Here is a 13,909-nt window from a genome sequence, read left to right as displayed (position 1 = left end):
ACAAGACTTTCACCCACACTTTACTGAGAATAAACACTGGCACAGAAAGGACATCAAATAGTATTCTAGAAATTCTAGATAAAATTAAGTTGTCAAATGTTCACAGTAGTTTACGGCAAAAATTGCAGTTGTCAGTGTTCTTCATCATTCTCTTACATTTTTTGACAATTTTGCTCTAAAACCTGGACATACTTCAAACATTGTGTTCTTTCTGGGGAGTCAGCAGAAGTCAGAGACGTGAGCTTTGAGACTGTGATTCTCTTTTACAAAATACACATTTTATTTCATTTGAGGATTCATATTCAGTGACAATAATCTTAATATTCTGTGTATATTTTACCGCAGTTAAACATTTACAGTAAAATTCACTGAATAAGTGTTACAAAACGAAAATCAATAAAAGAAGAGAAAAGCTTTGATTTTTTTCCTTTAAAGGGGCTGTATCATGCTTTTTTAGCTAGTCCAAACCCTAGAAATGGCATTAACATGGTAATAGTTTATTTTTGGCGCTCAGGAAAAGTCATTTTGTGTGAAATAAAAAATTTTCTGGGGCTAATTCTGAAACCCGGAAGAGAAAACGCTCTGTTTCACTGAAAATCCCGCCTCTCCCCCTGTGGACTTTGACTGACAGCGTACTTCAGCCAATCAGCGCTTCAAAACAAATACACTGGCTGGCTTTAGCTCTTTAGCTCTACCTTCTCCACACGCAAAAACGTCTTTTCCTGTGAGAAACTCACCAAGCACAGACCCTTCAGACTCTTGCTTGACTGTTGCTTTCAGACGATGGTCAAAGTTTATCCTCGAAATAGGAGTTACAAAAAACAGAAACGCTGATTGCCTGCAGGAGGGGGGTAAGGTAAGGTACTTTATTGGTCATTATACAGTGAATGTACAACGAAATTTTGTTCTCTGCATTTAACCCATCCATCGATGCCACTGAAGCATTCCGTATGGAGCAGTGGGCAGCTGCAGGGACCCATCTCCAGATGTGGACTCAGGTTAATGGTCAGAATCACCTGACTGGAGGATTGACCTATGGTGCATGTTATCGGTTGAAGGGGGAAACCAGAGATCTCGGAGGAAACCATTCAGACACGGGGAGGAACATGCAAACTCCACACAGAAAGGCCCGCACGGTCCGGGGATTGAACCTGGGACCTTCTTGCCGTGAGGCAAGAGCACTAACCACTCATCCACCGTGCTGCTCAGGGGAGCCGTCTTCACCGTGTGACGTGAACGTGGGAAACAGAGCGTTTTCACGGGTGCGGGAGGGGCTGCCTCTCTGAGCAGCACAAACATGAGGAAAGCTCAAACACACAGGCACGAAGGAAAAAAACGCTTTGGGGGTGTTTTTCGTGAGTACATAGCTATATAACAAGGTTAAAACATACAAAAAGTGAATTTTGCATGATACAGCCCCTTTAACACTTTTGAAACAACAAATTTTTGACTCTTGAAGTGTGAGACACATCCCGTCTCCTCGTCACTTCGTATCAGGATGGTCTCTCAAAACATCGCTGAAGATTTTTCAGCGAAGTTTGCAAATCAAAAAGAAGCCGCAGCAGCCGCAGACCAGAGCCAGACCCAGGGCAATGTAGACCAGCGTCGTGATCCAGAAGGCAAACAGGTAGAGCGTCTTGTTGCAGTAGTGATCAATATTTGTTGTGTTCTTGTTGTAGTCTGGCTGATAAGCAGAGTAGATCCACACGTTACCTACAAAATAAAAGTGTTTTTTTAACAGTTGATCTCTTCACACACAAGCAGATGAATTGAATGTAATATGATCAGATATGACCGTTTAAAAACTTTACAATCAAAATGTTGTGTTTTCACCTTCATTTTCAGATCATAACAAGTAATCAACAAAGCGATCCATCTAAAAAGAGTTGAAATATCAAAGGACAAAGTTTTTCACATCTTACATTTTGCACACCACGGAGTTACTGAATGTAACTATTGTAGGCTGAAGATAATTGTCTAATCTCTCCCACTAGAAGACGACCTCGAATAGCTGCATAATAACAATAGAAAGAGCTGGAAAAACAGCAGCTGAGCAGCAGAAGCTGAACACGTGAAGAGGATAACTCAGAATGCCACCGCTAGACAAACTGTGTTTCATAACCAATCAGAAAAATGGCTCAATGGTTAAGCAGTCGTGTCCCAGAGAGAACATTGAATGAAAGTGTTCAAGCCATCTTTTGTCTGTGTTTGTGTGTGTTGTCCCTAGTTGCCACAGTAGGTGGCGCTCATAGACAATGGCTGATGTGAGACAGAAGCAGAGGAGCTGATTACTCTACAGATGAACTGTTACCTGGGAAAGGTACACAGTTTTTTTTGACCAGCATTAAGTTTCCTAACTCTGAACCTTTTGTTAATCTACGTATAAGTTATAGGCATTTCAGTGTGTGTAGATTAATGAAAGTCTACAGTTAATGGGATTGTCATACAATAAACACATTCTGAGCACAACTTCCTGGTAGCCTCACCTCATGTTCTTCTACTCTGTTCTCCAGTCATGTTTCGTCTCCTCCCCTGCTCAAGTGTATTTAGTGTCATTTCTCCAGTCTGTATCTGTAGATCTGTCTCTCTGGCTTACTGGACTTTGACCCTGGCCTTGGATTGTCATTTCTAGAATTGTTTCCCTTGAATAAAAACCTGCTTTTGACTCTTGCTGGCTCCAGTCTGCGTTTGGGTTCACCTGCCTCGTAAATCCAAATAGTCACTTTTAATGAGCTGAGAGCTGCGAAAACAAGTGATTGAGTGTGATGTTTGGTTTATATCAGCATTTCTGACCTGTAATAAACCAGCAGAAGAAGAAGAGGTGTATCAGCAAGTATAGGAATTTGCAGCATCGGGTCAGCAGGGTGGGCGGTTCTTCTTCTTCACCCTCCTGGGTGCTCGGCACACAGCAGGTCACCACATACAGCACCAACACAAACACCCCCGCCACGATCAAGTAGATGGGGATGTAGTGGTTTATTGGACAATCCTGCAGGTACACTGACCCTGGGGAGCACGGGAGGTGATGTCAGGGTGAAGTTAAAATACTGTGTGTCAAAACAAATTCAATAAAATACATCTGTGACTTACCAATCGCAATCTGTGCAATGGGCATGACACTCAAAATCACCTTCAAATTACTGCAAGAAAACCATAAATTAGCTTTATGAAAACAGGAATCCATGGCAGTGTCGTCACTTGGTCTCACCTGACGTTGTTCTTGAGGGTTTAGGAGGGTCTCGCACATGTTGAAGGAGCCTGGTGGTCGACATTATCAGCAGTTCGGTGTCCAACCTGCAGAGGAAGGCAAGAGACGTTGACGGATCTCAGAGTAAAGCAACATTTTTTACATTCTTCAGGAACATGAGTCTGCACAGGAGCGATGGATGAAACCTTGGCTAATCTCTCTTCTCACAAAGATGTCAAATTTTTTCTCAGCAAGTTGATCCCCTTGAAAAATAAACCAAATTTATGGAAGCCTTGTTTTCTGTAGTGTAGTGATTAGCACTCTCCGGTTTGAGTCTGATTGGGAGGAGGATCATAGGCCTTGACGGTAAACACCCGGGTTTAATGCTCAACTATATAGAGTTCCTGAATTGACTATACTAGTTTTTGGAATACACTTAATTTACCTTTGGTTTCAAAAAGAGCCCGAGTTTCAGTGGAACCCATTCAAAAATGGCAAGTTTCAGAGTGCAAATAAACATATAAAGTGCCCAGTTTCAGGACATGTTCTGGTCTCTATCACTAGTTTTCACAACCGTGTCGACTTGACAAAAAATCGTCTGCTGATTTTATTTGATGATGATAATTTGCAGAAATCTCCCTATCACAGTGTCTTCTCTGTCCACATGACAGGCTTGACAAATCACATTTACATCTGGTTTTCAAATGTGCAATATGGAGAATCCTCAAAACGGGATTTCAGAATGCTAAGGGTGACGCCACGTACGTTTCGTCCATCTTTTATAGACCGTTAATAGGTTGAAGCTATTGGTTCAGGCCCATAGTCATTCCCGTGAACTTCAGTGTTTGGCTATAGGCAGTCAGTCAGGGTTCTCCTTCGCCACTTGCATCGGGCAGTGATTGTACCTCATGGGTTTGGTTTTTTAGAAAGTTAGCTTTGGTTGGTTTTGTTGATGAGTTCATTCAGTCTCCTGCCTGAGAGTTGCTGGATCGATGTACCAAGGAACAGCTGAACTGTACTGATCATTAATCCAGAGAATGATCTCAGACACACAAAGGAAAACCTCAGGATATGGAAATGCATAAATTGACCATGATTAAGAATAATAAAATGTCTGGAACTGTTCTAAACTGTGCTTCACATTCTGATGTTGAAAGTCACCTGAAATTAACACCAAAGTTTCATGAAGCACAGAAACTTTTATTATGTTTGAGTGTGCAGTCGATGCAAGGAGCTGGTCTGATGAACGGTGAACTTTGATGCTACAGTGTGTCTTTCCAGGTAAGGCACAAGAGGCTTCTACAAATCTATCCTCTGAGGACTGTAAAGGTTACAATACGGTCAAAGCCGCTGTCCCTCACACAGGATTTAGTTTCACATTTTACTCACTGCTTCTCTTCCACTGATGTGTCAACATTTGACACATAAAGACATTTTTGGAAGCAATTCCAGTCAGCAGATTCTTTATCCCTGATGGTGCAACATGAACCGTGAGCATAAGGAAACCTTCAGCATTTTTTCTGTTCCTGTTTGAAAGTTGATGTCTCTGGATTGATAAAGACATGTCACTCTTGTTAGCTTACAGGGAAGTCTGATCAGAGTTTAAAACCTGCGCCTTTGTTTTCTGCAGTGAGTCCGTCATTTGAGCATCTCATTGACTGCTTGGGCCTTTGGCCCCGCCCAGTTCAAAGTCACTTTGCTCTTACATGATAACAGAAATGTGTTAGACCAAATACCCGGCTGGTTATCAAGTGGTTCAAAGGTTTTTATTGTCATTGTAAAGCATTACACTGAAATTGAAATTCTACTTCCGCTCTAAAGATCAAAAAAATATCAGTAAGACTCAATAAATGAATATAGTGAAACAAGATAAGTAAAATAGAAAACAAAAGGCTGCAAAAACCAGGTCAGTGTTATTCCTGTTGACAGATATGGAGCTGAACATATTCTCCACTGTGCCAAACACGATCACCTCTGTTTTTCTCTCCTTAAAACTTCTAATATTCGCCGCTATGATTTCTTCTATTTAGAAAGAGGTGTTCAGCTGGGTGACTGCCTCAATCCCCTGTTATTTCTTATTAATATTGAGCTGCTTCAATCAGGATGAATGAAAATATCAAAGGCATTGAGAATGGGAATAAGAAAGAACATAAGATATTCCTCTTTGTCGATGATATTTTGACGTACATTAGTGATCAAACCACTTCTGTAACTCCACTTATAAAAGCTTTAGAACACTTCAGCAAACTTTCCTAGTATCAAATAAATCAATCAAAATTGGAAGCGAGATGTTAAAGCAACACTAAGGAACTTTCAGTTTTTGTTGATTTTGGCGGCGCCAGTGGACAAAAGCAGTAGTGTTTTGCCTGACCGAATACTACAGTTCCCATGAGGACTAGCACGTGGCGTCGTAAAATGCTGCTCCCGGTGGCATGCTGTCGGACTGAACTCGCCTTCATTTGTTTCCTGTGGCTGTGTGAAGGATGGATAGCGACGAGGTAATGAATCTAAATGAATCTATAGCTAAACAATGTTATATCATGATGTGACGCATGCCATAAAGCACTTCGCACATTTGGAGTTTTTTAGTGTGCAGGGTTCCTACCACCCTCCTCACAGCTGCTTAGTCCAAGTGAAAGCAATACTGATGCCCTCAGCCTGTGACAGAGGGGTCATTCAACTAGTTGTAAGTCAAAGTATCATCACAAAAGATATTAAAATGTTTTATTAAGGTTGGAAAAGTTCCTTAGTGTAGGTTTAAAAGGCCAGTGGCCCACAAATCTTAGAAGTAAATTTAATTTTCAAATCAAGGAATTCGATATCTTGGAAGTTGGAAATATAAATTACCCCTGAAATACCACAAGTATCTAAAGTCAATTATGGTAAACCTTTGGATGAAATAAAAAAGATCTTACTAGGTGGAAAATCTTGCCCCTCTCATGGGGGAGAATAGAAACAGTCAGAATGAAGATATTACCCCGCTTGCTTTTTCTGTTTCAGTCCTTACTTATAAAAAAAAAGCCAACGTCCACTTTGCTTAGTAATAAATGGTTCTCAAAAATTTGTTTGGCAGAATAAACACCCAAGAATCAAACCTAAAACCCTTATATTTCCAAAATGTTGGGTCAAATGGTGTAAAATGGTAATATAATGACTTTCCAGCAACTCCAACAAAAACATAATCTTCCAGCCAAAGATTTTCATAAAGATCGCCAATTGAAGCATTATCCACATAAACATAATTATTTGATGTCCCTGCAGGAACCACCCTCTCCTATAGAACAATTATTTATTCCTGTAATAAAAACAGTAATTACGTAATAGCGGTTGTGTATCATATGCCTACAAAATATTGTAAAGAGATTGGGATTTTCCCAAATTAACAAATTGTTGGAAAGATATTCAGGGTGAAATTATAAATTGTTTAGGTGTCAAATTTCCATTAGAACAAAGTTTACAATTATGGGAATTTTCCCAAACAATTTTGTACCAAACTGTAACCGAATTCAATTTCACTTTTGATTGCACAAAAAAGAAGAAGAAGAAAAAAAAGATTACAGTCGCCTGACTTTAACCTCAACCCCTACACAATGGAAAAACAAATTAAAGGAAGTGTATCACATGGAGCAGACAACCACAAGATTGCAAATGAAAACTGGTATATTTAAAGATAAATGGTCCTCAATTCACAATTATATTTTAACTGAATTATGGTATATAAAGAAAAAAAAGAAAAATCATTCTTTATGTTCTTGTTTATTGTAATGCGGGCGGAAAAATGTGTTATATGGAAACAAGGAGTCACACTGTACCCCACTGTATCTGTTAAATTCTCTCAACAGAGGTGTCTGAGGATGGAAGCTGTAGTGGTTTGCTCCGTTTTCCTCACAACTAAACAGGAAAAAGTAATAAATAATAAAATAAAATAACGTGAAGTCCTTGGACAAGGTACCTTTTGTTAGTTTGATTTCCTGTTAAATTGACATCATCAGATTCCAATAAACAGGTCGTTTTCTCGTTTTTTTCGTTTTTGGGCAAAAACGAAAAAAACGAGAATTCAACTCATTTTCTCATTTTTCCGCTCTGACTGACAAAACGGATTTTCCACCCATTATTCCCTTTTTGACAGGTGGGCGGGGCTTAGGCCGCTCTCGTCAAAGTAAAAGTCTTCTCAACACAGCGGTAAATGTCTGTCTGCTGGAGGAGGGTCCAGCCTCCTGTCAGGACTGTAAATATCTCATAGCAGTAATACTACTACTACGCACACATGATTACTCTGTGCTTCACTGCTCTTTGGTTCTAATTGTCGGACAAAAAAATTGAATTTTTTCGATTCACACTTCATGAAAGTAGTTAAAAAATGACCAGCAGGGGTCGCCCTGTATTGATCTCCTCATCACACCGAATTTATAAACTTGATATCTTAATAATCAATAGATATGCTGAAGTGCTGAAAAATAAAAACATCTCCTGTGGTTATTTCTAATTAATCCAGCCTCACTGGACTGTATTCGGACTGCCTTCATTTGTCATCAGTGGAGTAACACAGTTTATTGTCATATTTCATGTTTTTAGCATGTAAATATCATAAAACCAGGACAACAGCTCGCTTCCATACATATTTCAAACGGTACTTCTGACAGAGAAGCATCATAATTCATTTCCACATATGACATGAACTCTGAAACTGGAGCCATAACAGTCAGAATGGTCTCTTTGTTGTCACAGTGCACAATGAGATTGGAGAATTTCTCCTTGCAGGCACAGCAAATATTACAAATGTAAAAAATATGCAACATAAATGTCACAAAGGATTCATATTTTTTTTAATGTCAAAGAATTTTGAATAACAATGTAAAAAGGTGAATTGTACACTTTAGTGTGACTGTATTGCAGGAATTGTGTGGATATGACTCAGTGAACAGCAGCAGAGACACAGCTGCATTATACTGTTGAGCAGTAGTTTCATGGGAGAGTTTAGGATGGCGATGGCTCTTGGAAAGAAGCAGTTTTGCAGGCTGTTTGTCTTCACTTTAATGCATCTGTAAAGCCTCTCAAAGGGCAACAGGTCAACAAGCTGAGAACTGGATGTGATCTGTCCTTGATGAGGTCCTGAGTTCTGCTGAGGCACCAGGTACAGTCGATATGAGGGAGGAGAGGGGACAGCCAGCAGTCCAGTTTTACTGATATATGCCATAGAGGTTTTAGAATATACAATCATGTTAACCCAGATTACCAGTATTTTTGGTTTGAAATTAATAAATCAGAGACCCCATGTGACCAAAGACCAAAACCAACCATGAACCCAGCCTGGATGAGCAGCTCCTCAAATCCTCACCAGGTCAAAATGTCTCTTTTAACCAAGTTGAAACTAAAAAAAGGCCGGTTGTTTGCAGTGCTGTCAACAAAGCAAATGGTGCAAACTTTGAGAAAAGGAAAATATAAAACATGCTTTGTCTTATTTCACACTCCATATGTATTCATTCATAGCTTTGATACCTACACTGAACTCCCATCATGTAGACAGTCATGAAAATTAAGAAAAGAAAAAAACATTGAACGAGAAAGTGTGTCCAAACTTTAGACTGGTCGTGCTCCTCAGTGTCAAACAACCACTGCAGCTTCCTGTCTTTGTTGCCACTACTGGAAATATCCTGATTAGTTATATATCAAAGTTTCAGGACTTTGCACATGGCAATTTCTACATTTAGACAAACTCCATAACTCCTGTTAGAGCTTAAACTCTTTTTGCAGGCAACTGACACTCCAAAGGAGTGAGATAAAAGATAGAATTGATTAATTATTGAATGTTCATGTGATTAGAAATATGCAAAAGATAAATAAACATATGCAAATTGGTAGGGGGAGAGTTTGGGATTGAGTCTTTCACTTTAGAAAGACTCCATCTACGTAAATCCATACCACCAACCCACACCACCAGTATGACAACAATCTGAGAGCATGGGTTCACACTGCTGACATGAGACGACCATCAGAATGGATACTGACCATTCCCAACACATTAGAGGACTAATACTGACTCATCCCAGATATTATTATTATAGTCCGGAACAAGGGAAATGTAGTACTGTTATATTTGTTGTGCCTGCACTGGTAAGAAGAAATTCTCCAATCTCATTGTACACTGTACAACCACAAAAACGAATATTGTGATTCTGATGGCTCCAGTTTCAGCGTTCATGTCTGTGGAAATGAAGTATTCTACTAGAAGTTCTGTTTGAAATATGTATTGGAGACAGATTTGTACTGGTTTAATGATATTTAGGTGGTGAAACATGAAAATAAAAATATAACAATAATCTTTTTTTATTTTTAGTGTATCTATCCAATTTCTATTGATTAAGATATTGAGCACGGAACACACGGAGTGATGAGGAAATCCACGCAGGGCGACTCCTGCTGGTCATTTTTAAAACTACTTTCCTGAAGTGGGTGTAAAAAAATGCAGTTAGCGTCTAACAATCAGGACAAAAGAGCAGTACAGCACAGAGTGAGCTTGTGTGTTACACTAATGCAACGGCTATGATATTTGCAGTACTGACAGGAGGCTGGAGCGTCAGTCAGACAGTCATACATCGTTTAAAGACAGACCTTTACTCTGAAGAGCACGGTGCAAACATGAGCCAATCAGGAGCGAGAAGTGTCAAGCCCCGCCTACCTGTCAAAAATGAAAAAAACAGTGGAAAATCCGTTTTGTCAGTCAGAACGGAAAACGAGAAAACGAGTTGAATTCTCGTTCTTTCGTTTTTGCCCCAAAACGAAAAAAACGAGAAAACGACCTGTTTATTGGAATCTGATGATGTCAATTTAACAGGAATCAAACTAACAAAAGGTACCTTGTCCGTCCTTAAACTGTCCCATAATGGGTTTAGTCTCCCCTCAGACTCACATCACTGTCAACACAACAAACTTTCTCTGGTGGAGAATAAAAAAATAAAAATAAAATAAATTAAAACAACCAAAACACCATTTTCTCATGGGATGTCCAGCACTCACCTCGGTAATGATCCCCTCAGCCTCCTCTCTGTCTGCAGCCGCTTTTCTCACAGCCGCACCTGTCTGTCTGTCATGCGCGTGCCTGCACAACAATGAGCATGTTCGCACGGTCAGCTGATAGTTGGAAAACGTGGTCAATGTTTCAGCTTCCTGCACAGCAGGACTGCAAAATGCACATATTTCAAGTTCATGTTCTTAATATTTTAGGCTCACTGGTGAATATTTAAAGGTGCATTAAGGAGTTTTTCAACTTTAAAAATACTTATTTTCCACCATAAATATGTTACACATTTTTAATGATGTGTGTAATATTCCATGTCGGATGAAATAAGACGCACTGATGAAGCTTGCGGTTGGCGTTTATTAACATCCACCTGGTCACACTGACATTTCACTATCCCCCAGGACAACATATCCCAGCATGCATTGTCAATCCCGCCTGGACTACGGTGAGCGAAGAGGGACACAGGTCACAATCCACAATAATACAACATCTCCCTTTCTTTTTTTTTTTTTATTATTTTTTTTATTTTGGAAGACCCAACCCAACAAAGAAAACATCACTATAATGCCGATTACACACTCATGCAACAGACCGTGAATACAAAATAACATCAGTACAACGTGGCGTTTTTTCTTTTTTTTTTTTTTCTTAATCCGTAGTAGTTTCTTAGTTATGAACAACCATATATGGAATACAGCAACACAGAACATCAAATACTGTGACCATGTCACAGAGGGCAGCGATCCGCCTACACCCTTTACAAATCACAGGTCAAGGATATTCCTGGGTTTTATCACACGACCTGATCGACTGGTTGGCAAAGTGTTCTCCTTGGTGTGTGGCGTGCTTGTCCCTTTTGCAGCTGGTTCCGACTGGAACTGCTGTGGTGTTGTCTGTTGGTCACATGCTGGTTCAGTGGGTGATGGTTGAGTCCGGGTGTTGATTAGGTGTCGCCGATTGCGGCGGAGTGTCTGTCCCTCACCAGTACGGATGATGTATGAGCGCTCCGTTTTGGCTGGTTGGAGGATAACAGCTGGTTTCCACTTGCCAGTCTCTTGCTGGTACCGGACGTTGTCTCCTTGCTGTAGTGTGGATAACGGCTTGGCACTGCGGTCATAGTACAGTTTTTGAGTGGCTGGTTTCTTTTTCTTTGTTGCTTGGACTGCTCTCCAGCCTGTAACATGGGGTTTTAAGTGTTGGTTTGTGACTGGGAGTACAGAGCGTAGGCGTCGGCTCATGAGAAGTTGTGCAGGCGACTGGAATCCATCGACGGGTGTGTTGCGGTGCTCCAAGATGGACAAGTATGGATCAGTTTTCTGAGCGAAAGCTTTGTCCAGTATTGACTTGGCAGTTCTGACAGTTCTCTCCGCAAGCCCATTACTCTGCGGATAATGAGGGCTTGATGTAACATGCTCAAAGTCCCATGAAGCTGCAAACACTTTAAAGTCCTGTGAGCTGTACTGTGGGCCATTGTCAGAGATAAGCTTTTCAGGAACACCATGTCAAGCAAACACAGCCTTCATCTTCTTTATGACTGAGCCTGAAGTGGTGGAATGAAGCCTATCCAGCTCGAAGTAGCGGCTGTAATAGTCCACAACGATCATGTATTCTTCTCCTTTCCATGTGAAAAGATCTGAGGCGACAATTTGCCAGGGCCTTTTTGGTATTTGGTGAGATATGAGAGGTTCCTTGGTATTTGAAGAACACCTTTTCTGGCATACAGAGCAGTTTTCAGCAGTGGTGGTTATTGCATTGCCCATTCCTGGCCAAAAGAGGGCGTCCCTGGCTCTCTGTTTGCTCCTCTCAATTCCCATGTGTCCAGTGTGAATTTTCTCCAGCATGTCTTGTCTGAGGGCTGCAGGTACGATGATTTTGTCACTTTTGAACAGGATTCCTTCGTAGTATGAGATCTCATCTCTGAAGTTCCAGAAGTCAAGGAGTTTTTCTGGACATTTGTTTCGGTCCTCAGGCCAACCAGACAGTACAGTTTGTTTCAGCATTTTGAGCTGTGTGTCATTTTCTGTGACTGTGCGTATTTCTGACAGTTTTTTGTCACTGACTGGCAAGCTTTTTATCACTGACTGGACCTGCTCATCCATGCCTTCACTGAGTGTGCTGTCATAATCTAGTAGTGGCTTGCGAGATAGCGTGTCGGCCACGGGGATGTCTTTGCCAGGACGGTGCAGGATTTCAATGTCATATCTTTGTAGCTGTAGGAGCATACGCTGAAGGCGGGCAAGTGCACAAGAGATGGGTTTCTTCAGTATTGGCTCAAGGGGTTTATGGTCAGACTCAACGAAAACTTTCCTGCCATAAACGTAGGTGTGAAATCTCTTGCACCCAAACAGCACTGCAAAAAGCTCCTTTTCAATCTGAGCATAATTAACCTCTGCTGGAGTGAGTGATTTGGAGGCATATGCTATCGGTCAACCTTCCTGCATTAACACTGCTCCCAAACCGTGTTTTGATGCATCCACCTGCAAGCGCACTTCCTTTGTGGTGTCATAGTAACTCAGTACTCTGCCTGGTTCTCTGGTAATGAGCTCTTTCATTTGTTGAAATGCCTTGTCGTGGTTTTTGTCCCAAACGAATTCAGTGTCCTGTTTGAGCAGTTGGCGCAGTGGAGCATTAACTTCAGACAAGCCTGGTGCAAACCTGGACAGGTAGTTTGCCATGCTTAGGACAATTTCCAGTTCGTTTTTGTTTCCAGGTGGCGGCATGTCACTGATTGCCTGTACTTTCTTTGGATCTGGCTGGATGCCATCACGTGTCAGTTTATGACCAAAGTAGCTCACCTCGGTTGCAAAGATGACACTTTTCTCTGGGTTCAGACGCACACCACGCTCCCTTGTCTGTACCAGCATGGCTCGGAGGTTGGCATCATGTTCTTCTCTGGTCCTGCCAAACACCAAGATATCATCAACAATAGCCACAACACCATTTAGACCACTGTAAGTCTCGTCTATTTTCCTCTGGAAAATGTCCTTAGCGGATATGATTCCAAAGGGCAGACGGAGAAAGCGGTATCTGCCGAAAATGGTGTTGAACGTGGTGAGCAGAGATGACTCGTGTGTCAGTTTGATGTTCCAGTAACCTGAACGTGTGTCCATCACACTGAAGTACTGTGCTCCGGCCAACTTTGGGGTGATGTCATCCAATGTAGGAAGAGGGTAGTGTGGTCTCTTGATTGCTTTGTTTAGGTCACGAGGATCGAGGCAAACCCTGAGTTTCCCACTGCGGGTTTCTCTGCGACGACAAGTCCATTTACCCATTCTGTAGGCTCACTTACTTTGGTGATGATGTCGTTTATTTCCGTGTCATCGAGCTCCTGTTTTAAACGGTCTCTTAACATGAACGGTATTCTCCGTGGGGGGTACACAACAGGCATGGCTGAGGGGTCTACGTGGAGACTACATTCCCCTGGAAACTTTCCAATCCCTTTGAAGACATCAGCAAATTCCTCCATAATACCTGTAGGCTCTACTGACATTATGAGCTTGACGAGGTTAAGGTCAAGGCATGCTCTTAGCCCTAAGATTGGAGGGGCTGCTGTGTTCACAATGTCAAATATGAACGTGTGGTGACTTCCTTTTCTGCTGCATTTGAGCTCACAAGTACCTTTAATGTCAAGTCTCTCTCCCCCATAGCCTGACAGAGAGCGTGTGGCTGGACTCAGTTTGACATGTTTGAAATGTCTATTG

General features: G+C 41.3%; 1 protein-coding gene across 2 annotated transcripts; it reads right to left on the bottom strand.

The window, feature by feature from the left end:
* Positions 1-1,320: 1,320 nt before the first annotated feature.
* On the bottom strand, positions 1,321-10,258 carry LOC115385899 (transmembrane protein 272-like). 2 transcript variants are annotated; one of them, XM_030087981.1, is made up of 5 exons: positions 10,205-10,258; positions 3,209-3,294; positions 3,091-3,140; positions 2,794-3,006; positions 1,321-1,713 (listed from the first exon to the last, which is right to left on the bottom strand). In XM_030087981.1, the coding sequence occupies exons 3-5, from the start codon at positions 3,113-3,115 to the stop codon at positions 1,529-1,531; spliced, it is 423 nt and encodes a 140-aa protein (XP_029943841.1). In that variant the 5' UTR covers positions 3,116-3,140; positions 3,209-3,294; positions 10,205-10,258; the 3' UTR covers positions 1,321-1,528. The 2 variants fall into 2 exon arrangements, with proteins under 2 accessions (XP_029943841.1, XP_029943840.1); XM_030087980.1 differs by lacking the exon at positions 3,091-3,140 and having other exon boundaries at positions 2,794-3,000.
* Between the last annotated feature and the right edge of the window lie 3,651 nt (positions 10,259-13,909).

The sequence above is a fragment of the Salarias fasciatus genome, chromosome 3 (genome assembly GCF_902148845.1).
Source record: "Salarias fasciatus chromosome 3, fSalaFa1.1, whole genome shotgun sequence".
Lineage (NCBI taxonomy): Eukaryota > Metazoa > Chordata > Actinopteri > Blenniiformes > Blenniidae > Salarias > Salarias fasciatus.
The sequence above is the reverse complement of the archived record's forward strand: the minus strand, read 5'-3'. Positions and strand labels throughout refer to the sequence as shown.

Bases quoted from the DNA above. Each gene is read 5' to 3' on its own strand.
- LOC115385899 (XM_030087980.1), bottom strand. From the start codon at position 3,272: ATGTCGACCACCAGGCTCCTTCAACATGTGCGAGACCCTCCTAAACCC. The intron at 3,001-3,208 runs GTGAGACCAAGT...CCCCAGGGTCAG, and splicing joins ACCCTCAAGAACAACGTCAG to TGTACCTGCAGGATTGTCCA. The intron at 1,714-2,793 runs GTCAGAAATGCT...TTTATTTTGTAG, and splicing joins CTTCTGCTGGTTTATTACAG to GTAACGTGTGGATCTACTCT.